General features: G+C 43.9%; 1 protein-coding gene across 1 annotated transcript in view; it reads left to right on the top strand.

The window, feature by feature from the left end:
- Nucleotides 1–21,573: 21,573 nt before the first annotated feature.
- SLCO3A1 (solute carrier organic anion transporter family member 3A1) overlaps nucleotides 21,574–27,628 on the top strand; it is a 152,084-nt gene continuing 146,029 nt past the window's right edge. Inside the window, exon 1 of the mRNA XM_072870515.1 lies at nucleotides 21,574–22,051. Within this exon, the coding sequence (XP_072726616.1) occupies nucleotides 21,881–22,051 (171 nt within the window). The 5' untranslated portion in view covers nucleotides 21,574–21,880. The remainder of the gene's footprint in view (nucleotides 22,052–27,628) is intronic.

Genomic DNA, 27,628 nt, shown 5'->3' with positions numbered 1-27,628 from the left:
TGCATCTATTTCAGGTTCCCACGTAGATGACTCCAACCTGGAGCATACAACACCTGCAGCAATGTTGTATAGGTTGTGCCTCAGTATTTATCACTAAATAGCTCTCATTTCCTCAGACACAGGCAGCAATGAAGTGCTCAGAGTATTGGAAGGACAGTTGAGTTTGACACAGGTTTCATTGATTCAGCAGATAATAATCCTTCCTCTGGCAATGCGAATAGTCTTGGCAGTGCCCAAAATGTCTCTGTGAGTGCTGAGGAGGTGCCAGCTGCTGACATGGTGGGAGATTGAATTCAGCCCCGGGGAAGCGGGGAGGATCATTTCTGGTTGTGGCTGCAAAACAATAAGGGGTGAAAGGATAAGGACAGGAACATCCATCCAGTTATGCAGGTTTTCCCCGAGATGCACCCTAGAGATACATTTATTCTGATTTCTCTGAATTTAGCATTTGGTTGCTGGCATTTTTTTTTTCCACTGTTTGCTTCTTGCTGAGCTTCTGAAGGTTCATGAGATCATTCTGTCTGCATATCCATATATCTACACATCTGCCTCTAACCTGCCCCCAAACTATTGAACCTGTGGGTCAAATTATGCCAGCTTTCAGCTGAAGGAAAGCCTGAATCATGGTCTTAATCTTTATTAGACCACTAGACAACATGCTCAGAAAAGAGACACCGATAGATCGGACCAGAGTTCAAACCTCTCAAAATACTACAAAATCCAACCGCTAAGCACAGCACTGTAGGAAACCAACCTCCACTGGTGCTTGGCTTCATTAAATATGCAAATGGCTGCACCCCCCCGTCCATCTGACCTGCTAGCGAAGATGAGTTTGAGGATGTACAGCAGGCAGCACCAACAGTGCTTTTGTTATTTCTCGTTATATCTATGCTTCAGCAGAAAACTTCAAAATGAAGCCTGAAGATTTAATGTATCAATGAACACTGATTTTGCCTTTCACTGAAGGTACAGAAGAAGCTATAAACACTTCTGTAAACTCAGAAGAGAGTCCTTGCACAGTTATGTTTGCAGACACTGTCTCCCAAGATGATTAACGAACAGCCGTAATGGGTCTGTATTTGAGCACAACGCTGCTGGAGTTAATATCCAGATCCTTCCCTGTTTGGGAAAGGCATTTTATAGGTGTTTGAAAATGGGCTGGTTAATCATCAAAACTGGAGTCATTCAAGCGAGAGGTACTTCAGAGATGAGCCAGCAGAAAGAAAAAAGGCTGCTATGTTTCCTAAAGGGGACAGATCTGACAACATTCTGTTTCTTCTGGAAGACAGAGATGCTTCATCTGGGTTGACATCAGGGAGTATGGTCAGAGTGCAGGATTGTGTAGACTTTATTTTATTGATACTGCATGCAGGCAAAATGTGATTTATTTTCTTTTTATTATTTTTACTTTTTTTTTAATGCTCACATTTTGCAAGACACTGTCTATGGAGAATAAGAAACACTGCATGAGGAAGAGTGCCTCATGCCTTTAAATATTAACCAGAGTTCTTGCACCAACAGTGTGAGCGAAGATGATCTTTACCTCTCATTATACCCAGTTTGGACTTTCCACGCTTGATTTGGCTTTCTGACAGTGAAAGCATTGCGCCAACACCTTTTCCTTTCAACCTTTTGTACTAAAACTACAAGAAACAAATTTATGTCAAAGAACATTGACTGGCTAGAGAGCTGACATGAGTTAATGTTTGTGAAATGCCGTGAAGAGGTGGAACACTTCAGAAATGCTGCTTGCTCTGAATGGTGATCAGAACAGGTGGGGGATACAGGTACAGAATGCCTGTACTGCTCAGGGAGAAGGAAAGACCATTTGGGTTACATACGAGACAGCAAGCAGTGCTGAAGGTACGGTGAATTGAAGTGAAGAGCTCAAGGGCAGCATGGTTAGACATTTGGGATGGCAGAATTGCTATCGGCCCCCACTCCAGATTTGAATGCATTTATTACAGCTACGAGGCTAACACTTTCTCTTCTGTGCTAACTTTGGTTCGCTGCAGTGCACATCCTCCCCCTCTCCTCCCCGAGTGCCTGCTGAGGTCACGCCTTCTCTTCTGCTCCCCTGGCCTCTGCATTTCGGGGACCAACACACGTCGTTACTTGCCCGTACCGAGCCTTTCCTCCGGGACTGGGTTACACAGCATTGCTGTAATGGAGTGTGACTTACACTGGGGACAACGACACTGCCAATTTTGGCACAGCAAGATACCTAAAGGAGTGTCCACACTGTGCACGCAGAGAAGCTTCAATTGTGTCGACACAGTAAGGCCAGCGCAGGAAACTGTAAGCCGGTGCTGTTACGGCTTGGGCAGGGACAGCCTGTTTGCTCAGGTGCTGCAGCACATTAGCGTGGCTTTTCTACCACTGGGCCCATCTCAGTATCTCCATAAGGGAATGGAGACATGGGATCAAGACCCTCCCACAGTTGCTGGGCTACATTGTATTTTGTCTTCCAAATTCAGGATGAAGGGACAGAAATTAAGTGAGAGCCAGGAGACACTGTATGTCCAATATAACACTTACATTGGTTCTGGTCTGGTGGAGATTGGGACACCAGCCTTTCCCTGCTGCCTCATTTCACATGCCAGGTATATGCCATTCAAATTCCTTCCGGTACCTGCTTTGGCACCCATGCTACAGGCTTTCTCTGTTGGTGCAGGCACCTCAGCTTTAGTTTGGTGGTAACAGTGGGATTTCTGTCCTGCACATCATTGCCTGGCTTGTACTTGTCATGGTCTGTATGTACCACCTACAGACAGGGTCAGAGAGTTGGCTTGTTAGTGAATCCTGCTCTAAGAGCAAAGATTCAAAGAGAGCAGGTAAAATCTCTTAACCAGAAAATTCTCACTAGATTAAATCTAAATGAAATCCTTCTTGGTCCTTCCTAAGAGCTAAGTAGCCCTTACTGAAGCTTTTCTTTTTCAGCTTAACTCTTAAGATGCTTTACATATTCTCTATCCAGGGAATATCTACTAATAAGGTCTGAGTACACTCTTGCAATTTATTTTAAAGCTAACTAACGCTAACCTATCCCTAAAGGGTTGCTTTCGCGTCAGGACTCCACCTTAATTACTACAGCTTTACCCATACTCCTGGCTTATGTATTACTGGCCTGTCTTCCAGCTTGACTCCTTATTTGCAGATGTGGCTGGTTCTGGGATCTGGGGGAGTGGAGATCTTCCGTGAGAGAGGGGGAGAAGAGAAAGAGTAAGAAACGGTCAAACAAGTCAGCAAATTTCTCCATTCGGTCTGTCAGCCCCCAGATTTCCAAAGAAGGAAATAAAAAAGAAGACGAAACAGAATTGGAACTTAAGGATTTGGTGGCTCCAGGGAAGGATCCAGCTGAAGAATTTTCAGCAAGAAAATTTCCCTTAAAACAGAAATTCAGATGGACTGAGACAATGCAATTGAGCTGACTTAGGCTAACAGGGAAGGCTGGAAAAAGTGAGGGGAGCAGTTTTTATGTCCTAACTTTCATGTTCACATTTTTAAAACAAAATATCTCACTTCAGGCATGCCAGTTGCAGGGGTATGTTTTCAAGCTGAAAAGATTTGCCTCTTCATGCTGAGACAGGAATTTTTACTGAAAAATTGACCTAGAACTGATTTTTTTTAAAGGGAGAAAAGTTTATAATGGTAAATAATCCAAAGCTGAAGAAAACTATTTTTTTGAAATATCCATTTTTACTTGCACTAAACTGATTTTCTCCAATGCTCTTATTTTCTATTTCTGCCATTAAATCCAAAAGTCAGGTTTTTACTGTGCTTCAGCCATGCTGTTCTGACTCCTCAGCAGTCCAAGGGCCTTTGCGGGAATTAAGTGCATCTCACAAAAGGACACATTTCTAGGCTGAAGGTTTAATTTGATTTTGGACTGTGTGACTGTGAGTGGATGAAAAAGCAAAGAAGAACTTCCTCATGCCTCTCTACCAGTTCTGCTAATCAGAGTTCTAAGAGTAAATGAGTTGATTCACTCAGTTACGGGTGGGAAATGAACTGAAGCAATCCTCCACCCACCAAAGGTCCAGCCAAAAGTAACTTAGCCAGCTAGGAAATAAGGAAAACAGTGATGTCCTGCTGCTCCAGGCCAGCCATATGTTATTATCCTCCCCAGGTAGGAAGGCAATGCCATGTAAGTTCAAATCAGCAGGGAGTCCATGGCACCACACTTTTGTTAGAAGAGCTTAACAGTGAACACAAGAGTGTTTCTGGTTTTAGACAGAAGGGTTGGTCATGGCTTTCTGGAGTAGCATATTCAATTTATAGTTTGTTGAACATATAAAGAGCTGCAGTGAGCTACTTCAGGAATTCGACTATCCTACAGCCTTTCCCTTTCCCTTCTTCTAGGGAATCCTTCAGGGGTCCTTCCACACTGGATCTGCCCAGTGGTAGGCCCACAATTTCTTTTCTTGGATCACAGCGACAGATCCCCAGAGCCTATATTGTGCTGGCAGCTCCGCAGTCCCGTGCATAGGAAAGGGGACACCCCGAGGCAATCTTTCCCAAAATGGGGAGACAGTGTTGCCATCCCAGCCAGCTCCCTCATAACATCCATCTGAAATAGCTTAATACTTTTTTTTTTTTCATATAGATGGGTAAACTGGATTGAGGTGGTCATCTCAGGGGCACAACCAGAGTGGGTTGTCCTGCTGCACGGAATGCATGGCGCTGTGCAGAGCAGTGCAGAGAGGCAGAGGTGTGACTCCCAAAGCAGCGCAGTCATGTCAGCGTATGCCATGCCCCAGCCCAGCTGGGGAGCCAGCTCAGCCAGCACGTCCTTGGGGATCCCCACCAACGCACCACCCTCTGGGGCACAGATGCCCTTAGAGAGTGAGCAGCACAGCTAGAAGCACTGCCCAAATTTCCTGATATCTTTTAGACTTCTTTGTCAGCTGAACTGTACTTCTGTCCTGGGAATACCCCAGTGATGCATAGCTTCAGCTGATGAGCTAGGACTAGATTTATATAAGGCTTGTTTGATTAAGTGGCTATTATCAACTAAAACCTTGGTGCTTCCCATCAAGTACTCTCAAGTGCGTGTCCTCATTTTACTTCTGTGATTGCGTTATGCATTGGAAGAGGCAGCCTGGCCTTTTTGCCTCATCCAGGCCTGCTTTGCCAACACTAGTAAGATGCTCTGTCTTGTTGAGTGCTGGTGTAATAAATGCAATGCCATGATGGAGCCTTTCCTCAAGGTGTTTCTCTAAAATCACATCACCCTGTGGTTTATGGTGTAAATTAGCCCAGCCCCTGAGAACTTTCTGCTCCCGACCAGATCCTTCAGTGCAGATCCTTCCAGATCAAAGCCTGTACCACTCACAAAAGACTAAAACAATAGCACCCTCACCTTTTGTCTTTGTTTCTATTACTGTGCCAGTGCAGTTTGATTTGCTCTCTTTTGCAGCATCTGTGCTCAGGCTTCAGTGATTTCCCATAATAGCCCAATACACTTCTCGTGATCCGTATTCAATTTATACGCACACCCCACTTTAATCCTTCTGTCCAGATCAGTTATTTCATACTTTTGTACATCAAATTGCATTCACCATCTGTTGGCCCAGTTGCCCTACATAAGCCAAACCCTCTGAAGGTATAATTGCAATATTGTTCATTATTTGCTGGCTCCCTTTCCTCCCAATATACATAATGGCAGGAAAATTGAAGAAATCATTTAAATCTAATTTAAATTCCCTTCAGGTTTTTTACACTGCACTGATCAAAATAGTAGCTAGGGTCTTCAAAAGAAGAAGCCATCCATTTCAGAAGAGCCTCGATGCCCTCAGATAGTTATCTGTGAAAACGAGTGAATTTTTGTAGGAATGGAGCATGGTGTACCAGCATTAACTAAGCTGACAGCAAATGCTATCAGCACATCAGCATGCTGTTAAATCATTGCACAGAAGAATTCCAATCTGGTTAATCAGGATCTGGTTTTATACTGCCACTTCCATGAAACAAATGTACCCAAAACATTATTTTCTTCTTGTCTTATCTATTCTGATCTCTATTTCAGCCAAAGCTCGTTGTTCTAGAACTGTGCACTATACATCGCGCTCAGGCAGTTTTTCAAGCATCTACAGAGAAAGCTTGTAAGCACCAACCCTCTTCTCCCGGGATAACTATTCCTTGCGCTTTGATTTAATTTTTCCTACAGTCAGGAGGCCACCCACAGATCTCCAGTTCTGCCTGACCTGCTTCATTTCTGCCTCAGCATTAATAGCAAGGGCAGGGGGGTAATAAGTCTCTGGTAAGACTCATAGGTTAGCCCAGGCCTGGGTTTGCATTTACCTTTAGGACTGACGGTGGGGAGGAAAGTGCTGCAGAGCCACAGGGCAGTACCTCTGGCAAACATCAGAGGCACACGCTCCAATGCAGTACATTTCACCAGCTCGCACCTCCTGCAGGAGCAACTTCAGTGGAGATAAATAAGACATGTAATTTCTTGTCAGGCTGTTGCATTTCCCACTGCTCGTTTTAACAATTACACTCTGTGACTTTTTTTATTAAACAACTCAAAAGAATAGATTCTTGTAACCTAGGAAGAAAAATTGCCTGGAGAAATGAAACGTACCCAGACTTAATTTTCTCTCTTGCGCTTTTTGAGGTGTTTGCAATGAATGTGTTTTAAGTATAGCAGCCAATAACAAGACCTGTGGTTTTGGCACTTCTTTGCCACACTCACCTTTTCAGCAGCCGATTTCCTTACAACCAAACCCAGGCGGAATAAAAGGGCCCATGCAAGCTGTGGCTTTGATTTTTGCTGTTAAAAGAGAGGGCACAACTTTCTCCCCCTGAAGTCAGTGGAAACACTGCCATAGATTACAACAGGTATTGTTAAGAGTGCCATAATTATTTCATATGCAGCTTTCTCTAAATCTCATTTTTAAAGCAATTAATGAAAGAAGTGATTGCCCTTTAGTAAGCGGTGTCCCAAAGTGAATTGTAATCAATGCTTCTTCCGAGTGCTTCTTTGCACTGATATCTGTACCAATTAGAGGCTTCTTCTATAGAAAGGTTATGCAAGCACAATTTTGTTTCTTATTATTAATTATTTTTCAGACAGGGCCAAGTTTTAAGAGCGTGTCTGGACTTACAGCTTCAGTATTGGAGTTGCTCTTGTAAAGAAGAGGCTGCCTTTAAGACTGACCTGGAAAATATATATTCAAGGACCACACATGCTAAATGCTTCAGCATTTCTCTTTGCTTTCAAGACCAGAAGGTTGCACACAAAACACGCTCCAGTATTCATGACCACAACTTCAATGCTTTTTTAAACAGTGATGCTTCTGAACTCAAGATCAACCTGCTGTAAACAGATAATAAGATAAATCTGAAATCCTATTTGTTTGCTCAACTGAGGGACCTTTGAAACCAAAATAAAATGTAGAAGAAAAAAATCAAACTGTCTTTGAAGACCAAATAGGGAAGGATACAGCTGAAAAATAGATACTGACATAGACATCAACTTGCCCTCTATAAACATCTATGTTTAACTCTGATTCAACAAGATGTAACATGGTATCACGGTGACAGAGATTATTGAAATTGCCAATGATAGATTTGTCTGTTTTCATGCTGAGCACATGTTAAAAACGGGGAAGATCAGGAAGGGAGAAAGAACAGGGGGAATAAAGGCTTTTGTTCCACACAACGTGCATGTGAGTCATTAAAAATGAATCTAGCTATACCTGGAATATTTCTCTTGTGAGGGATAGAAATACAGTCCCCTTGAAACAGCTACAACAGTTTTGTTGGGGTTATTTTTTCCATTTCCTGAATCTTCCCCAGTACAGCTATTTCTGCTGGGCAGTGCCCAGGCAGAGCAGGTCCCTCACGACAGGGGCAGGATGGCTCAGGACCTCCGAGGAGGTGACTCGATAAATAGAGTACATTGATAAACTTGAAGAAAGACTTGCAGAAGAGCTCGGCATTGCCACTGCTACTGAGTTTCAGGGTGATTTCTGAAGGCAACATCTAGGTTATGAACATGAAAATATTGCACTCCAGACTCTCAGCCATCTGAGCGTGGCCGATGGTGAATGCTCATTTCTAACATTTCTCACCAGGGTGAATATTGATTTCATTTCTCACACTACACTAGTCACTTGACCAAGCTGCAATCCAATGTTTAACGTGTTAGTCACACTGGCTTGTGGGGAATTGTGGTCTGTAGTCTACCATATGGTGACCTTTATGACTAGCATGGTCTTAATCACGATAGAAAAGGCTGATACAGAGGTATTCACATCATTATTTCTAGCACTAGGCAATGGTATAGTTGAAGGAAGGTATGAGCAGAGTGGCATTTACTGTCCCCTCTGGACGAATGTAGTGATTTGTTGTACGGTTTAATTTTTTTTAAGGACAAGGACAAAAAGTTGGCTGGATAGGCAGCTGAGAGGAGGTAAATGGTCTGTTTTAGGTGAAGGAGTGCTCAGAATAGAGGCATCAAGGCTGAAATTGCCCACATTAACTGCTCATACAACTTTTCCCAGCATCCTCATTCCCCTCCAAAAGCACTGAGCAGGGAGTCTGCACCTCAAAATGAGGGATGAGCCAGTGACATCCTGAAGCCTTGTAAAAGCTTCATGTTTGTTAAGCTCGCCATGGAAGATGCTCAAATACTCTAGCAGCGTACAGAGATTAAAAATGACCAGGAGAGCCCAGCCCACAGGGAGTTTGCCATATAAGATGCTGACCTATGAGCTGGAAAGTCTCTGCTCCCATGAGGAGCCCTAATAGCACAAACTGTATCCTTCATCGAGACCGGTCTCACCGCTCAATGTCCTCCCCACCCCCCGTAAGAAATAAATGAAAAGGATCAATATTTCTTCATTCTAATTTTGCCATTTGCTAGGTTTCCTTGTAATTTTTGACCTCTTTCCACCTTCCAAACTGTCCCTCCTTTCTATAAACATTATCACCTGTCCAAAACATTTTCCAGTTATTACGTGAGCTGTATCAACATCCCCCAGAAGAGTAACAAGCTGTGATTTGTGGTGCGATCCTCCCCACTGTGAAGGGTTAACCTGAACCTTATGTGCTACTCAAGCTCCCAGGCTGACCCTCCGTGAAAATTAATAGCTTGTATCTGTTTAATATTCCTTTCCAGTATATTGTCAAATCATTTCATCTGTGTTTAAATGGATCAGTGGTTTTCATCTTCAGTGTTTCCTCGTTCCTCTTTCAGTTTTTACTAATCCTTTGCTGTTTACAGGTGTTTTTAAAATCATAGAAGAAAAACTTTTTGTTCATTGCTTTTATTTTTATTTCATAAGATTCTTATAAAGTTGGAGGTAAAGGACATGCACCACATTAACAGAGCTATGTTGTCTTGCTCCAAATAAAAAAGTGGATCACATCTATACATTTTATGAGTTACATTACAGACGTGGCAGTGTCATCATTTGCAGCTAATCAAAACATGCCAGTTGGGCACAGATTTCCTAAACACATGTATCAGTATTATTTGTCATGCAAGTCATTAATTTAAAATTGATGCATCTGTTACAATCATTGGTGCTCGAGATGGAAAGATCCATAGGGAGGCTTTCAGCTTTCCATTTAGTGCTAAAGCGGAACTGAACTCTATCAGATGTATTATTATTGTCATTATTATTTAATATCCCCCTCTGCCTCCCCCGTGCGCTAGCCACTTAACAGAAAACACGAGTGCAGACCTCATCTCGGATTGCTTGCCATCCGAGTGGTGGACTAGACGTTCCAGTGACAATAAAACACATATCACAAAGAGAATGGCCAGGATCCTCTTGGCACGGCTGTACGGGTGCTCAGGAGAGGCAGGCCAGCTCGTTGGTGGACACAGAGGGATTTGAGGTTTGTTTTTTCTGTTGAAGTGTAAACACAATGGTACAGTTGTGAGTTTTTAAGAATGGCATGAAGCTGAAAAGATTCGAGGAGTGTATTTAAGCACTGATACTTTATTAGCATGGACACCAAAGTGCACTAGAAAGAAAGAAGTATAATGCAATATATTGTAGATGCTAAATAACAGAGAGATGATAGACTAACCAAACTGCTGCTGTAAATTCCCTCTTTCAGACTGGCTTCAGATGCTCTGCAAACATGGGGCAGTATCTAAGTCTTGCATGCCCTCAGGCTTGTATTAGCCATGCTTCCAAGCTCAGGAACTTCTTTATTTCAGCAGTGCTCATGACATCTCCAGCTTGCAGTCTGTCCTTGTGCTGTTTCTGCAGGACTCATGTGCCTGACTTCCAAAAAAATGAGCCTGGCAGCTAAGGCTAGGACCTACTTATCTTTAGGAATGCACTTTCTTCATTATGCTTTGCAGGTTACAGAACTGCAGAGATACTGAGTTTCCAAGAAAACCTTATGTACATTAACCTTGGGCAAAGGCAGGGGACATTCTTTGTGCTTCCAGGTGACCCCTGAAGCCCAGCGATGGTCACATTCATCACCCAGCTGAGCTTTCCTCAGAAAAGCATTTTTTGAACTTGTTCAGATCTTAATGAGTCATCTATGAACTATCGAATATTTCACATTCTGCATGGAGCATTTGAGTTTCCTAAATGACACCATCAGCTGGGGTGACTGCAAGCATCGTAAATAATCTCCTCAGTTTAATGAGTTACCATACGAGGAAAGGCTCGTCTACCAGGTAACGAGTCACAGCTTCACTTTGTTGTGGATCAGCTGAGGCACTTGATTTACTGTGAGGGCTACCTGTATTAAAACTAATCAGAGGCTATCGAGGACACCCAAACAGATCCAACCCACCAAAATTTAATCTCCCCACAAATAAAATGTACTCATAAATCAGGGCAAGCATGTAAATGTGCCTCTCTAATGCTTCTATTAGGAAAACTAAAACCACAAAAAGCTCAGTAGGATGTGAAAACTGTGGTCATGTCGGCAGTATTAGACTAATTCATAACACACAAGGAGCTGTAAGATACATTCTGCCCTTACAGCTGGCTAATTAATCAAGATAGAGAAAGCAATCTGACAAAAATGTTGATGTCTCAGTTTCCATTTTGAAACTTAAAATGGACATATTCTTACATTTTTATTGAACTTCCCAGATAAACACAGAGAAAAAGATAGATAAAAGGTATTAAAATCTTCACCGTAGTTTTTACTTACTGAAAGAAGAATTCTGATAGAAAATCAAGTAAACAAAATATACTGCTTTTAGTAAAAAATTACATAAAAAGCTGAGTTTCACAGAAATATGTGTATTTATAATGAGGAAAGCATCCCTCTTACTAAAAAACAATAGTAAGGAAAATATGATAGAAATTCTTTGATCAGATCTGATAACGAGTTATTCTCAAGCAAACAGCATTAGTTCATTGACGAGCTGTTCAGCTTGATCAAGAAAAGGTATGTTGATACCACTGAATGACTGCAGTGAAAATCACCCTCTTGAATGATCATTATCATATCGTGTTGTCCAGGTGGTAAACGAATATCCATGTAGAGAAGAGCGGAGACTCAGACTTTGCACTCGGGAGAGTGATATCTCTAGAACTTCAGTCCACAACAGATCCGTTCAGCACTGCTGCAATTTATGTGAGTCAACAAAGTTGAACATTATCAAAGAAGAATTTTTTTTAAAGACCTTGATTCTCATCCCCTTAGCAGATGTACAACTTCAGTGCTCTGTTCCAGAATTTTGTTCTTTCTTTGGTGCTAACAGAGGAAAGAATCAAGATCCTTCTTGTCAAAAGATGAATGATATATGTCCACATGGAGGAAGTTATGCAAGAAAGTTTTGTATACGTACACTGGTTGTCTTAAGATGTTGTACTCCATTTTGCTTCAATGTGATGTGCACAGACTATTAATAACAGTAAATGATTGCATTTAGGACAAAAATTCAAGGAAGTAATTTATAACAAAATCTGCATTCAAAGCCATCTCTCAGCTTCCACATACTGGTCATAAATCACTGAAGAGACATTTATGATTGATTTACAAAGAGATTTTTATATTACCATAGACATATAAAAATAAGTCGCCTTCTGAACAACTGTCCTTCATCCTAGTTATGCAGCCAAACATATCCTTGGTAATTGATAGGATGTTTTCAGAAAAAAGACTTTGAAAGTCAGAAAGGAAGCTAAGGTATAGGTGCAAAGGTTGACACTGGATGATATTTACAAGTGGTTGCTGTTGTTCACGTATCTCCCAGGCAGACCAGAAGAAGAAATTACACTGCAGGACGATACAAGAGAGAGAGCAGGCAATGGGACATAATTCCCATCCTTCTGGTGACAATATTGGTTGTGGTGGCTTTATGGCATCAAAGCCCACTGAGCTCAGGGGAATATCTCTGAAAACAATGTCTCAAGGACATTTCTTTCATTGGGTTAGGTGCTGTCTGTAACTTTCTTGCATAAGTGCATATGGTCTCCTCTGGGAAAAAAAAACAATTTTAGTGGGGGAGTGAATCCCATCTCCTGATGTCCCATTTTATGTATAAGAAGCTGGAACCAGTTTCTTAATCTAGAGGGGAGGGAAATTTAAATGAGTTGTGAGAGATTAGTTATCTTTTAATCCATTTGAACTAGCCATGCCGTTCTCTGCCGTGAGATAGCAATTAACATCCGAACCTTCACTGCTGCACCCTCAGCATTAGCAGAATGTCATTCTTGGCTTGCAGACAACTCTTCACACTTTGAAAACGTAGGAGATGATAGAAACTGTGGCTCTTTCTCAATGAAAACTAACTGCTGAGTGCTCACTTGCAGGTCACTCTACCTAAACAGCAAACATTCATGCGAGAGCTTTCAGGATATTTCCGGTAACTCAATTATTTTCTTTTTAGAATAGCAATGAAAAGTGGAGCAGGAGTACAACTTTGTTAAGAACCTGTCAGGCTTTTCCTCTCCTTGTTGCTGCTCTTCATTTTGCTCCATATTCTTCATGCTCAAAAAACGCTCTAGAATTAGCATCAAATGAGGCTGTGTTCGAGAAGCATCAAGATAAGAAGCTCACAAATCTCCTTTAATAACACCTTCCTCTCCCACACCCTGCCTTTTCTGGGGGGGGTTCACAGGACAGTCGTTCTGTTACAGCAACCAAAAATGTGTCTCTGTTAGCTTTACAGTAAGTAAATGAATTGGGCATTTTTTCCCTGATGGCATTGCTTATTTCAGGGTCAAGTAGAGCAACTCTTTTCTGCCTTACTGAGGCGCTATCAAATGTCTTGTTTTTATTCATTGACCTTTCATTGCGTTGCCCTGTCTTCATATTGGAGGTCAGCCCAAGAGCAAGTGCATTCTCTTTATCTTCTACTGACTTATCTGAGTTCCAGCGAGGTCAACAACTCCCCTCTCCCCTGCATTCCTCCGTCCCGCATTTTTATTGTTACTTCAGAGATATTAGACTCCTTCATACCAAACACTGTAAGGATCCTTCCTGAGAGGAAGTTCCTGCCGCTAAGACCTTAAGGATGAAAAAGATGCAGCAAGACTCAGGTGCTCTTTGGATACAGCTTGCCTACAGATCCATGGGAAATCTGCAACAAGGTCTTCAGCCAGTCCATTGGAGTGACTTCAGTAAACGTTCCCCTCACACTTGATGTAAGTGTTTATACCAGATGACCATTGCCTTAAACGCCAGTTACTCAGGCATTATTTATTACAACAGGGTGTTATAGACATTTCAGTTTCACATGCTTTCACAGACTCAGAGTAATTCAGGGATCCTGTTAATTCTAAAAGCTGAACCAATAAAGCACAGTAAGGGTTAATCAGTGTTCTCCAGAATAAAATAAGTTTAAAAAAATCCAGCTCCTTTCTTGGGGTTCCTACTTGCTTCCCTTAGCCTGCGTGCAAACCTTTTGAGGACCAAAGGCTGTCCAAAATGCTGAAAGTCAATTACGACAGGCGCTCAGACTACAAGACAGAAGAAAAACATCTAATTTTGGCAAAAATGCTCACTATACACTCATACTGCTGCCGGTTTTCAAAGGCACATTGTTGCTTATTGATATGAACCCAAAAGATTACTATTCAACTCAGGAATATGTGTCCAGTCAAAAAGATTGTGACTGACCTTATGGGACGTGAAGGCATTGGTATAGCTAAGGTGACAAAAGGGTGTTCTTTTACATCAAGCTAGCTCAACTGAAATTACATAAGTATATAAGGTAACACCCAACAATACTGTTAGCGGCTGCTAAGAAGAAGCTATTTAACTGAACTGGCATCATGCATCAGTTGAAGGGGTGAGAGAATTCAATTCTGGCCAAAAAAAGAGGCAATAAAAAGGCTGGTTTATGGGACCTGTTTTTGTTTCGAGAAGCTATCATGCAACATTGCAACACTGTCAATGCAGTTCCTTCCTTTTCTGTCTGTACTGGTCCTACTTTGTGTTTGCTGATTGTCTTGATTCTTTCATTGATAGCATAGGACACTATTTTAATTGTCATCTGCTCAGTATTTAGCTTCAAACTGTCCCATGAACACCTTTACCTTAGCTCGACAGAGGTAACATCCTCCACAGTGGCATACATCAGGTCTTTCATCTGCGACTACAATGCATGTTACAGAGACTCTAGTACTACAAATTCACCACAAAATCACACAGGAAAGTCACTTCCATTGGGAAGATCCAGCGAATCCAGCAAAGCCCTAAGCCAGGTTTTTACCAGCTCAGAGATGCTAATAAAATCTATTCTCTAAAGAGATACACCAGTAATTTCAATAAACTCAGAAACTAGTATCATGAGACAGACACATGCTGCACATAACATCTAGAGAAAAAAATATGACTATGTTGAATAAAGCAAGCACGAATGGTAGATTGAAAGCATTCATGCAAAAGTGCAAGATCCACAGAGAATATAGTCATGGACAGTAAATAAAAGGCTCCACGGGAAGTCAGTCTGTGCACCCATGGCTAGGTTTCAAGATGCCAGTGAGTATAACCGTAAACAATTTCTTTATTAAGGAGACAGTTTGATTTACAAGTATGGGGTCCATCAAGTTATTATCTAGCAAGAAGCGTCAGGGCACAACCGTCCAGTGTCTGGCTGGAACTCCACTGGCTTACAAAGTGCTTATAGCCCCCTTGGTCCAAAGCACTTTACAAACTTTCATATAAAAGCTCTGCTGCATTTTGCTATTAAAGGAAGTTACTTACGAGGTGGAAGCACATAGAAAGAACCAAATTGTGTCCAGCTATACACAAAAAACCAAAGTAAGGGGTCAAAATTAAATCCCAGGAATGAATTTTGGGCTGACCCGCTAAGACTAATGCTCAGAGCTGGGCAGAAGTGTCCATGTGTCACCAGCAACTGCAACTGTGTGAGAGCTTGGTGTGACTTCCTACACAAAAGATGGCACCATCACTCCTTGTTCTACCCCACCACCTGGAAGACAAATTCTTACTGACTCCAGGGAACATTGCCTTCTGCTGCATCATCAGCCACAGATGAGTCTGGCCAAGAATATTTTCCAGAGTGTGACAGTGGCAGGAAAGCAGAACATTTGTAATAAGGTGTTCCTACCACGGGTATCTTAGTTGTTTCATAAATGCACGTCAATTTGTAAAATACAAACAGATGACATTCCCTTTTTTATTTTTTGATTGACTAAATAGAATTATCTTCTAGAGTTAGAGCTTCAAGGTCTCATCCTTACAATAAAGAAATTAAAATATTTTTACTGTATACTGACTTATAGTTTAGACAATCATTGCTTTATGAGATGCTGATTAACAGTCAGGAAAGTGGTAGCCTATTGTCCAGTAATTTGCTTTTCATTTTCTGATTCTGCAAATTAACTTTCCTACCAAATGAGGCGTTAGGCTGATGTCAATATTTGCAGGTACTCCACAATTATACTGTGTTTGCTAAATCACATTGCTTTAATTCAAAAGTCATTCTGATTTACATTTAGACCATGATCCTGCTGGGTGCTTAGTTCTCCTGTAAAAGTGTCGCATGCCCTCAGGTCTCATGGAGTCAATGGCATTAGAGATCACTCAGCTGCCTTCAGATCTGAGCCTCATTTATTTGGGAAAACCATAATTACAGGTTAAGAGCCAGGTTTATGCAATGTAGACTGTAGACAAGTCATCCAATCCTTGCATTTAAGAATCTCCTCTCTTTTTTAACTGTTTTCATAGTGGGAGATTTCAAGGTGAACCTGCACCTCTTGTTAAACTAATGTGTCTTAATTTTCTGCAATTTTTAGCTTAGTGAGGTGTTCTCCAGCCTTTCATCATCTGGGGGAAGGAACAGCTATCTAATCAGCTTGTCTGAAGGAAATGCCTTTTTAATGAGTCCAAGTCTCCAGCAGGACTCAAAATAGCAAGGCAGTAAAGTCAGAAGTGTTTATAGAAAGAAATCGCATTAAAACTGTTAGCATCGTGGTATCTTGGAAATCACAGCTGCTGATATATCCACAAGCTGTCCCAATCTCAACCCTCCTTACTGCTGTACACCCTTGGCTAATGTGCATGCTTATAGCCCCATTCTACACTGGTAGATGATTAAAATCCTTTCCTGTCACCTCCCTCCTGTACCAGCTGATCCATAGGGTTTTGCACCAGAGGATCACAAAAAGAATTTCAAAACCATCCCAAGGAAAAGCCTCTTGGCTAGAGCCCTGGGATTTCTTATTTATTTATGTGTTCTTCCCTGCTCTTTGAACATATCTGAAGTTATTCCTCATTTTCTTAATATCTAAGCCTTCCCTCAGACAAATGCACCAAGCAGGACCAGCCAGGGGTGCAGATCTGGTGCCGAGAAGACATCATTTATGCTACATGCAAATCCATTTTGGCAGCACATGAGCTTTCCTTCCATCCAAATGGCTTAAAGCAAATGAAAACTGGCCTCAACATGGCTACATTGTCCTGGAAAGAAACCCACACAGTTGTAGTCCGAGAGTGGTATCTGAGACAGCTGTGCCTGATTTTTAACTTCACTGGTGTAATTGTGAACGGAGCAGAATGCAAACCTCTCAGGAACGTTATTTTCCAGCACCTAATGCAGTGCTATGAGATCCTCGCAGACAGGTGAAAGCATCGACTCTGCCAGATCAAGGGGCAGAACAAGCGTCAACCTGGCAGAGCAAAGCAAGCGTGCCCCGAAGGTGGCTCTCAAGATAATGTTCCTCATGCACTCTTGCAATTATGCCAGATTAACAGTGATTTGCAGCTAGGCTGGCACCCAGGGCCACAGGGCAGGACAGAAACCCTAACGCTGCACTGCACAAACACCTGTCAGAAAACCATAGCCATGGGGAAGGGTGAGGATGCAGACACTTGGGTGAGTATCAAACTCTAATAGCTGCTCCTGATCTACGGCAGCGTAAAGGAGAGCAATAAAATACACAGTGGCCCTGCAGAAAATGTCCAGAGGCCTGTGGTGTGCAGTTTTGGTGAGAGAAGATAATAGTTATGGTCGCAGCACTGCTTTTGTTGGGTTTTTTTAATACGCACCACAGGACCGATATGTCTCCTGTGAGACCATCATCTTCTCTTAGCACCTGTCCTTGTTTTTCTCTGCTGCATCCTCAGCAAAAATAGGTACACTGGGTGCCCACCGCTGCTCCGGCGCGGCTGTATTGGATGAGGTGCACATTAGCTCCCTGGACTGTAAAATATGTCCGGAAGCTTTGGGAATACGATTCCAATGGCAATTGTAGAGAAGCCTAACGATACAGATCAGCTGCTTGCCTTGGCACATTTCACAGAAGAGGTTTCCACCAGCTCTGCTTAAGGAAAATCATCCTCTACTGTTCCTCCTCCTGTTACCAACACTGCTGATGGTTAAGCTTAGATTTTCTTTTTAAGTTTGCACTTTTGCCCCTTGAGGTGTAGGATTTCAGTCAAGTGCTTCACTAAGGTCCCCAGCCTTCATAGCTCTCCCTCAGTCCTTCTTCTGTGCCAGCCCATAAACCCCATATACCATAGGCACTGATTCTAGACACGGATGAAAAAAGTTATGCCTGTCTAGTATTAAAACACATGACTACACAGCTAATTTTCAATAAGATTAACCACAAACAGGATGAAAAAAATGAACTAAAGCAAAAATTGTTTTAGGATGGTAACAGATCAAGAAAACTCCAGCTGCTAAGGTCACCCAAAGGCGAATGTTGACACAAGTCCACAGGTACTCAGCAAGGAGATGTCCAGCAGACAAGATGTAATAAGACTGTCTCGGGGAGCTCACCCATTAAAGACTGCAGTGTCCAACCTTATCTATGGCAGCACGTTGCCTCCCAGGTATCAGTGTCCAAGTGTTTATAAAAATCTGACACGATATCTGCAAGAAATTTAATACAAATTACTGTGGGGAAAAAAGTTGCTAGTGCTCGCTTTGGTTGGGGAAATACCTGAGATTTGCGTTGGCAAAACTACTGAGCCCTAAGGAAAAGGGACTATTGTAGCTATAAAGTCCCTTTTTGTTCTAGGCCAATGATAATCCAAGAACATTAGTATTCCACACATTAGTAGTTAAAGCTGGGTCAATTTAGACCAGAAGAACTGTTTGGGTATAACAATAATTAACTATTAAATCCAAACAGGTCATTTGTCCATCCCTGAAGCATTCTACTGAGATCTCCCAGGAATGTGGCATGTTGAAAGGTGCCAGAAAGCAAACTCCGATCTACTGACATACTTGAGTGGAGATGCAAGACCCTCATTCTTCCTTTCAGCAGAGCAATCCAGGAGGAATTTTTCTAAAGGAAGTAAGTGCAAGTTTACAACATAAAGAAGAGAAAAAAAAAATCCAATCATTCCATCTCTTCTGGACAGAAATTTAACCGATAATTTTATTCTGCTGCAATAAACTAACCAACCAGATGTTTCAGATAATTAGTATTAGAGCCAAATTTTTCTAGCAGCTGTTTTCCTTGTGACAGACAAGCAGTATATCTGCTTCCTCAGCCTGGACAAACTCTTCCAACAGGACGTCTAAGACGTGATCAAGACACGTGATGGCACTTGCATATAATATATATATATATATATATATATTCAAGAGCTTTAAAGCATCGACTTGAATATTGGCAACTGCGGTAGCAAGTGCAGTTTACTTGGGTCTCCAGATACACACTTGGTGAGTTATATGAGTTTTCAGAGCTTTGCTGCCTTTGGCACCTAACCTAGAGCAGGCAAAAGCTGACTGGAAAGACCAGCATGCCTGCAAAAGTTTTTTTTTTCCAGGGAATTTTAAGACTTCCCCTGCCATAATTCTATATGCTGAAGTGTTTTAAGAGACACCACTCTGTTTTCACCTATTGAAAAGTCTGTTAGATTGTCCGTCCTGTTTATAACGCACCACAGCATCCATCTGGAGCAAAGCATCTGTCTAGCCACACTAATTGAATTAGTCTGTGAATCTACCCATCTAGAGGCAGAGACCTTTCTAGCTTTCTAACTTCAGAATTTTTATAGCAGAGGTCCCTAAATAAACATGTTAGGAAGGAGATGAGCACTTTTGTAGTCTAAAGAGATTTCAAGAAAATGAGCTTTTGTTTTCTTTTGGTGGAAGAACCAGTTTTCCCTGGATGGAAAACAAACACCTTATGAACTGGCAGAACCCTGTACGGATGAGCCAGTTTTTCATAACCTCATGCAAAACCCTTGGCATTTGAGGTCTCGGGTAGCTTCTAAAGTGCATCTTGTGAGGTGCACAATGTCTGAAAGACTGATCTGTATCTCATTAAAATTAAGACCACTCAGCTGCAAGCACCAGACTGCTCTCCCCACTAATTGTTAATGCTGCCTCAGGCCATCAATGTTGGAGACCGTGTCCCTGGGGTAGATGGGACTATTGACTCCTGTTGATATGGCCCAGACCTGCTGGAAAAGCTGTGGCGAGCCAAAGTTCAGCACAGAGGGAGCTGCTGGCAGCTGATGAGCAAAGGGCAACAGCTGAGCATGCCAGGTATCTCGCATTTCTTTCCGGCAATGATCTGCAGTTCTGCTGGGGCAATATACACCAGCTGGGCTTGGTAAGGACTCGTCAACCAGGGTGGAGACTCTGCTCAAGATTAATTTTCAGCATTGTATTTATTAAAGGTACTCATATGAAAAAGGCCAACCCTGGACAACGATGATATTTTGGGAGAAGAAACTCAAAAAGGGTGCTGGGAGAAAAAAGGGCTCATTTAAAATGTCAGTTATCTTGACTTCTGGTGTGACTGGTGGTGACTGGCTTATGCCTTAAAAAATTAGAATGTTCTTAAGTTCCATTTTCAAAGGGATCTTCCTACGTATTCAGGAATTTCGAAGCCTCAACCACCTTCGAAAATGAAATTTAGGATCCAAATCATGTAGTTATTTTTGAAAAATGTAACTTATGTTTCCACAGAAAACTGTTCCTCTCAAAGGCCACGGACATCCCAGCACCAAATGGATCAAGGACCTAAACTTCCACTTAACTGGAAGTTTAATAACATAAGGAAGTAAGGCAGCAGCCCCCAGTGTGGACCCAGAAATGAACGGGAAAAGTGCGCTTGAAGAGCAAAGCAGATCAGGTTTTGCTATTATGCCACCAAGGAATGTGATCTGTAACAGTAGAAGTGATGATTAGTGGTTTTTAAAAGAAGATATCTCTTGAAATTAGAACTCCAGGTGGGAGTGACAACAAAAGGCACCATCAGAAAGACACGTGGCTGGCGACACGAAGCACAGGCCTGAGAGCAAAAGCTTGCCCATGTGGCAGCAGCGCTGCAAAGCATGATGCCTACTGCCGTTCATTTTTTTGAACATGCAGTTGTTATATGGCATCCCTTCGCCCTTTAGAAAAGAGCATTTGCAGGAGAATGAAATCAGGGCGCCCAAGCTGGGGGACACCAGTGTCGTGGTTTAACCCCAGTCAGCAACTAAGCACCACACAGCCACTCGCTCGCCCTCCCCCAGTGGGACGGGGGAGAGAATCGGGGGAAAAAAAAAGTAAAATCTGTGGGCTGAGATAAAGACAGTTGAATACAACAGCAGAGGAAGAGAAAATAATAATGACCAAAGAACGTACAAAACAAGTGATGCACAATGCAATTGCTTGCCACCCGCTGACCGATGCCCGTCCTGTCCCTGAGCAGCGGTCACTGCCCCCGGCCAACTCCCCCTGGTTTCTACACTGAGCATGATGTCCTATGGTATGGAACAGCCCTGTGGCCAGTTGGGGTCAGCTGTCCTGGCTGTGCCCCCTCCCAGCTCCTTGTGCACCTGGCAGAGCATGGGAAGCTGGAAAGTCCTTGACCAGTGTAAGCACTGCTTAGCAACAGCTAAACCATCAGTGCGTTATCACGTTATTCTCATACCAAATCCAGAACGCAGCACTCTACCAGCTACGAGGAAGACAGTTAACTATTTCCCAGCCGAAACCAGGACAGCCAGGAAGGAGATGCGGGCCGGGCCTATCTGGGGGCATCTTGCCCTCAACCCGCCTGAAAAACTTCCAGCCCCGTGCGGGAGCCTCCTCCGCGCCCGGGCCCCGGCCCCGCACCGGCAGGAGCGGCCCAGGGGGCAGCGGGGCAGGGGCCTTGCGGCGGCCGCCCCCCCCCCCCAGCCGTACGAGCCGGCCGTGCCGCCCCGCGCCTATCCCGGGACGGGGCCGCCCCGCCCGCGCCGGAGCCTCCGCCGGCGCCAGCCCCGCGCTTTCCCCCGCCCCTCGCCGGCGGGGGCGCGGATCCGGCCTGCGCGGGGCCGGCGGAGAGAGGGAGCGTGGCAGGGCGAGGGGAGGAGAGAAGAGAGGAGGAGGAGGAGGAGGAGGCGGCGAGCTGGCCATGGCAGCAGCCCGCGGGCGGAGAGGCAGCCGCCGCGGGCTGCCGCTGTGATTGGCACCCCGAGGGGGAGGAAGGCGCGGAGCAGCCGCGGGGCCCGCCATCCCGCGGCGGCGGTGCCCGGGAGGATGCCGGGGAAGCGGGGCTCGGCGGGCGGCGGCGGCGGCGAGCACCCGGGGGCCGGCGCGCCGCGGCAGCGGAGGCGGCGGAGGAAGGTCTCCTGCTTCTCCAGCATCCAGCTCTTCCTGGTGTCCGAGTGCGCCCTGATGCTGGCCCAGGGCACGGTGGGAGCCTACCTGGTGAGTGGGAGCCGGCCCGCGGAGCCCCCCCCCGCCGCTACCTGCCGAGCCGGCGCGGCGGGGCTGAGCCGGCGGCCGCTGCCGGGCGGGGGACGCGCCGCGGAGCGGGGGATGCGCCGGCAGAAGTGGAGGGGAAGTTTCCTGGCAGCCGGGGCAGCTCGGCGGGCAGCCCCCCCGCCCCCCGGGTGGGCTTTACAACAGCCCAGCGTTTCACGGCTTAAATGACTCAGCAGTGTGAGGGGTTACCTTTCCGCCGTCCCCCTCGCGTGTGCGGCGGTAACTTCTGCAGCCGGTCCCTGGACTCCCGAAACGCCGGTGCACGGCTCTGCGTGCGGGCTGGCTCGCCACTGCTGCTGGTTTCCGAGCTGGCTGGTAACGCGGGTCAAATGCCAGCCTTTCCCGTTTATGCTGTATAAATACCAAGAAAAACTAGCGGGGCATTTGCTTCGTGCCTCCTGCGTTACTGATTTTCCTTGTCCTCTTCAAGTGATGCAGCGGTGTTAAGCACAGCAGCTCCGTGAGCCTGGGTGGTAGGTAGAGAACAGTCAAAATAGGACTTTGCACTGAATTTGCATAGGGAGATCTGGTGTCAGAGGCAGAACTGTAGTAGAAGAGTTGGAAAGATGTCCATACGGCTGTGCTTGTGCCTCTGAGTATACGTCGAGAGAGGCAGCCTGTGAAAATGAAGTGTTCTTCTTCCAGCAGATGTAAGTGTATAGTTGATTTAAATTTCTCAAAATAGCATGCTGGATTTGAGAATTATAGTTTCCATGGAAAAGAAATGTATTCATAATCTCTGAGGGTTTTTGAGGCCATACACGTAATATATTATACAGTAAGTGTAAGGTCTCTGCATTCTGTACTTGTATTCAGTATTTAGCACTGCTCCTCTCTCACGTGCTCAAACTACTTATGCAAATTTGTACTGAACGTGATCTATAATTTTTCAAGGTATGTGGCTAAACCAACCATGGTTAATATGCCCTATTAATATGGAAATGGCAATTAGCAGCCATCTCCATATAATATAATGCATAAGTTTAGTTTGGAAGGGATTTGTCATTCCAAAGGAAACTACATCACATCTGTTGAGATAAATTCAGTAATTCTATACCCTATGTGAGTATAGGTGGATGTCACTTAATTTGTAGGAGCCAGACAGGGACATCTTTTATGTGAGTAACACCTTAGTAAGTAAATATATTGTTTCCAGTGAGCTACCTGCAAAATGAGCTGTCAGTGTGAATGAGCGTGGGATAATCCTTCGTCAAAGTAATGGCCAAGGAAGAGTCCACTGAGCTGATGTCACCCAGTGGGCACCAGTATGCTGGAAATGTATAGACCTGCTAGAGGACTGTATATTTGCACGCTTCACTACAGTGTCCGAGCATAGGATCGGCAGTAATAGTCCCAAGCATGGCATTTTCCTCAAACTCCTTTGCGTTGCTCTCTCCTCTAAGAAATGCTAAAAGTTTAGCATTTCTTCTCCTGTTTTCCCCAACTCTTGTGGCATGCTTTGTACCGGAGTAGTGCACTCGCTCCCTCTCACGCACCCCAGTCCCACCGGCTGGAAAACACCGCTGCCATCGCGGTTCCAGGAGTCCTCCCTCCCTCCTCCGAGGGGTTAACTCGACTGAGGTGCTGCTGTCCCTACCCTCTGCCATTCTCCAGGACTGCATCCTGACCAGCTTGACATCAGGCCCCCATGGCCAGCCGGATCCACAAACAGTAACAGACAACTGGTCAGTGGGGGGAAAAAAAAAAGAGGGAAAACTAAACTCAAAACAATCCCCAGCATGCATAAGCAGTGGCCCAGCTGCACTGTGCAAGTGTTCCTCCATTCCCTGTATAATTTATCCTCCGTCATTGCAAATACCACGCAGCTCTTCATACAATGAACAGATGCAAATGTGGAATTATCTTTGGAGGGTAAATCTGTGCTTAAGGCGAATCTGGACAAGCGCTGTGCTTACAGGTGTCGTGAGGGAGTGAAAGCAGGAGCAGGATAGGTGCTTGGTGGAAAGCGTGGAGGCCCTAATCATTTTTGCAGACGAAGTGTCCCGTGGGGCCAAGTGCTGTTCTCAGGTGCTGTCTTGGGGGTGAAATCAGCAGAGGCACTGCAGAGTTGCCCAGGTGTAGCTGCAAGTGGATACTCATTTACTGGGGCTCCGGGGATGAGCAGGGGCTGTCGGGCTCGGTGGTGGTGTGCCGGCTGCTCCCCAAGGGACAAATTAGCAGGCGAGACAAAGCGGAGAGCAAACAGAAAGACAGACAAATAGGGAATGCTGCAGAGGACAGACACAGCGTGTAGTTCTGGGCAGTTGAATAAACTACTAATTTTAGCCTGTCAGCAGTGAGCGAGTACTGTATTCGTACTTCTGCTTTGCTTGGCCACATGTGTGACTTTCCCTAGTTATTTGTAACTCAGGAAGAGAAACCTTTTTTTGCCTTATACGGTGACAAGTCGGTTTCCTCGGTTTTTGTCTGCCTTGCTGTGCACAGGGAGACCATGAGGGCAAAAACTCAGCTTGTTAAGAAAACAAGGTGGGGGCTTGGCTTCTTAGGAGTGACTGAAGAGCTCAGTTTTGATTGGGCTTGGCTTTCGTGTTAGTACATTTAGAAGTGGATATTGTTATTTCTTTTTAGAGATGTAAAAACTTCTTTTTTCCGTGTTCTCTGCACAATAAACTAGCAGCACCCGATTGAATGTGTGTACAAAGTAGACATTCATTCATTATGTGGTTTTGAAGCAAAGATCATTCACTTTTATTTGTTCATAAAATGTTGTGCTTGCCAACAGGGCTTTATAAATAATAAATGCTGATAAAAATCTATAAAGTCCAATTCTTTTCCCACAGAACTCAGCAGTGAAAATACCCCACGATGCCAGTAGTGGATGTCTGTGGTTAATTAGTACAGTGTCTCTGAGGTTCTTCATGTGAAGTTTTAGGGAGTATTTGATCAATATCACGTTCCAAAATATTTGTCAATTAGTGTGCTTGCTGTTTGCAAAATGCACATGTTCCAAAATGACTTGGTGCTGTATCCTGCATAGTTTATGCAAATGCAAGCCTGTGCTGCTGCCTTGATTTCTGGGGCTGCTGAATACACCCTATTATTTGCATATTCTTGTAAGGTTTTGTGTATGCATTTATTTGGCTTCATTTAATTACTTCTGCGTGCTTTTGGAAACTTGAATTTCCCAGCAACTGCAGTGGCAGCGGGGAAAATGCTGCTTGTAGTCTGCAGGCATTCCTGCTGCAGAAGTTACTCAAGGTTTTCGCAGCAACTTTTAAAAGCCCAGATGATTTCCACCCCGGTTGCTCTCCTGCGGCGTAGGTCTGTGGATTAAAGAGCCGAGCGTTACTGGTGCAGATGGCACCAGGAGGGAAAGGCTGGAACCTCCCTTTTCCAGCCGGAGCCTTGTGCCTTTCAGGTGAATGCAGCAGTGTGATCAGTCATGCCGGCCGTGCAGCGATGAGGATTTTGATAAGGCTGATTCACATACCTTGGCAACGCTTCCCTCCCTGTCCCTCCCACCCCTGAATTCCTACTTGCATTATATTTTGGAATATTTTAACTGGTAATAACGTTCCAAGTGCTCCTGATGGTTTATCGCCGAGGCATTTCATCACCCTGCCAGTCAAAGCTTTTGCCTAGCCACTGGTGAAATCATTGCTCTAGCAGAAGGTGAAGAGCTCTCGGTTTGACAGCCACAGTTTGTGGAGCAGGAGCGCAATTTAATTCTCTCCCTAGCCTTTAGCCTTGGCTCGCTCTGGTTCAAACTGACCTAGTTGCAAGCACCCAACATCTGCCAAAGTCACGGGCTTCTTTAGATAAAGGGCATGCATATGGGAAGAGCGTTGAGAAACAGTTATTTGGTGTGCTCTGGATAGCTGTTTTTACAGAGCTTTACTGAGATGTCTCTGTTTGCTGCAGCTGTGAATGCAGCTATTCATGTGTTTTATCAAGTGATAGAGGATGACTGGCCTGAGCATGAGATGGAAAGGAAAATAATTGGTCCCTCCCAAGGAGGGTGCATTGGTGTTTGCGTGGGAATGAATGCCAAATTGTTTCTTGTTTTGCTGAATGAAAACTTTTAAGCCACGCTTAACTTCCTGGCTAGTGCTTTGCCCATGCAGCAGTGTTTGACTGCAGCTTGCAAAAGCCCTCTTAACGTATCTGCAGTAAAAATAGTACCATGTAAGTCCAGGTGAGATTGTGTGTGCATATGTGGTCTATGAGACAGGCTCCTTCTGTTCAGTTTTATTGCTACTGGGATTTGGGATATTAATAAAAAGTTTAAAATTCCATATTTGGGAAAAAAATAACTATCAAAGATAAATACAGAAGTTAATCATCAAAGGGTTCCTGCTAGAACAAACAGAAATAGGGGTCCTGTGAGACGGACACGAGGGAACTAGGGGATTAAGAGCAGAATTTGCCTCTTGGATTTTTAAGTTGCTTTGGTGCGCAACCCCTTCCCCTCACGTGTTAAATGTGACAAATACAATACTGTTTTCCTGTTGTAGAGACCCGGTCAAACTCTCCTTGAAGTCAGTGGAGAGGTCTGCATAGAGGATGTCATTAAAGACAATTTTAATATAGGAGCACTGCAGTGCTTCAAAGCTTTCTGTTGTGCTTGGTGCTGTACAGCAGACTTTGCGCCTGATTATTTGCAGTCTGAGTAGACTGGGTGGGAGAAATGTTGCAGGTGGGGAAACTGAGGCAGAGATTAAGGGCTTGATTCTGTTGCTGAAGCTATTGATAAAGCTTTTGCTTGGTTAACAAAAGCAGAGCCCGAATGGCATAGGCATGGGCAGATGAAGAGTCTGGCAGAGGAAGGAATTCCGGTTTCAGGTGCTTCAGTCCAATGACTTAACTGCAAGAGCAGTTTTTCCCAGTGAATTTAATATTGTTTTTATTAAAGTATTGCTTTTCCTAGAATAAGAATCGGCTTTAAAATACTGCTGTCCCGTTTTTTTTTTTCTTTCCATCCTCAGCAGTGCTGAGTAATAAATTAGCTCTAATGCTCATAATTTATTTGTCACTGGGGTATTTAAAGGGAAAAAAAAATATGGCGTGAAAATAAATGTTTTAGTGGGGATGAAGATTGCCAAGCATTGGCTGGTTATTGCTTACAGTTCATTTTCCCTTAATATATCTTTGCTGGCAATGTTATTTCTGGAAAGTTGTTTCTAGTATGCCTTTCCCATTAGAGCATATTGTCTGTTTTGCAGCTGAGTTGTGCAGAAAGTTATTCTAAACTAGCTCTTCTGACTACATTCATATTTCTTTGCTAAGAAGCCTTTTGATGTTTTTTGGGTCTCTGACTGCAGGGTGGAGGAGAAACCAGATCCAGCTCTGGGTTCTGATGCCTTCAGACTCCTGGGAGGCTTGGGTCGGGAGTGTGGCATTGACTCATTAACTTAAAAACTTAATATAAATTAATAGAAACAAATTCTGATCCAGGTGTAGGTTGGATTTTCGAGCACCAGGAAGGCTTGTGAGCAACTGGCACTTATACTTTGGTTTAAAGTTTTATCTACTACTAATAGATGAAATGGTACAGAGATA

The sequence above is a fragment of the Ciconia boyciana genome, chromosome 8 (assembly GCF_034638445.1).
Source record: "Ciconia boyciana chromosome 8, ASM3463844v1, whole genome shotgun sequence".
NCBI classification, from domain to species: Eukaryota; Metazoa; Chordata; class Aves; order Ciconiiformes; family Ciconiidae; genus Ciconia; species Ciconia boyciana.
This window is presented reverse-complemented; position numbering and strand designations above follow the sequence as displayed.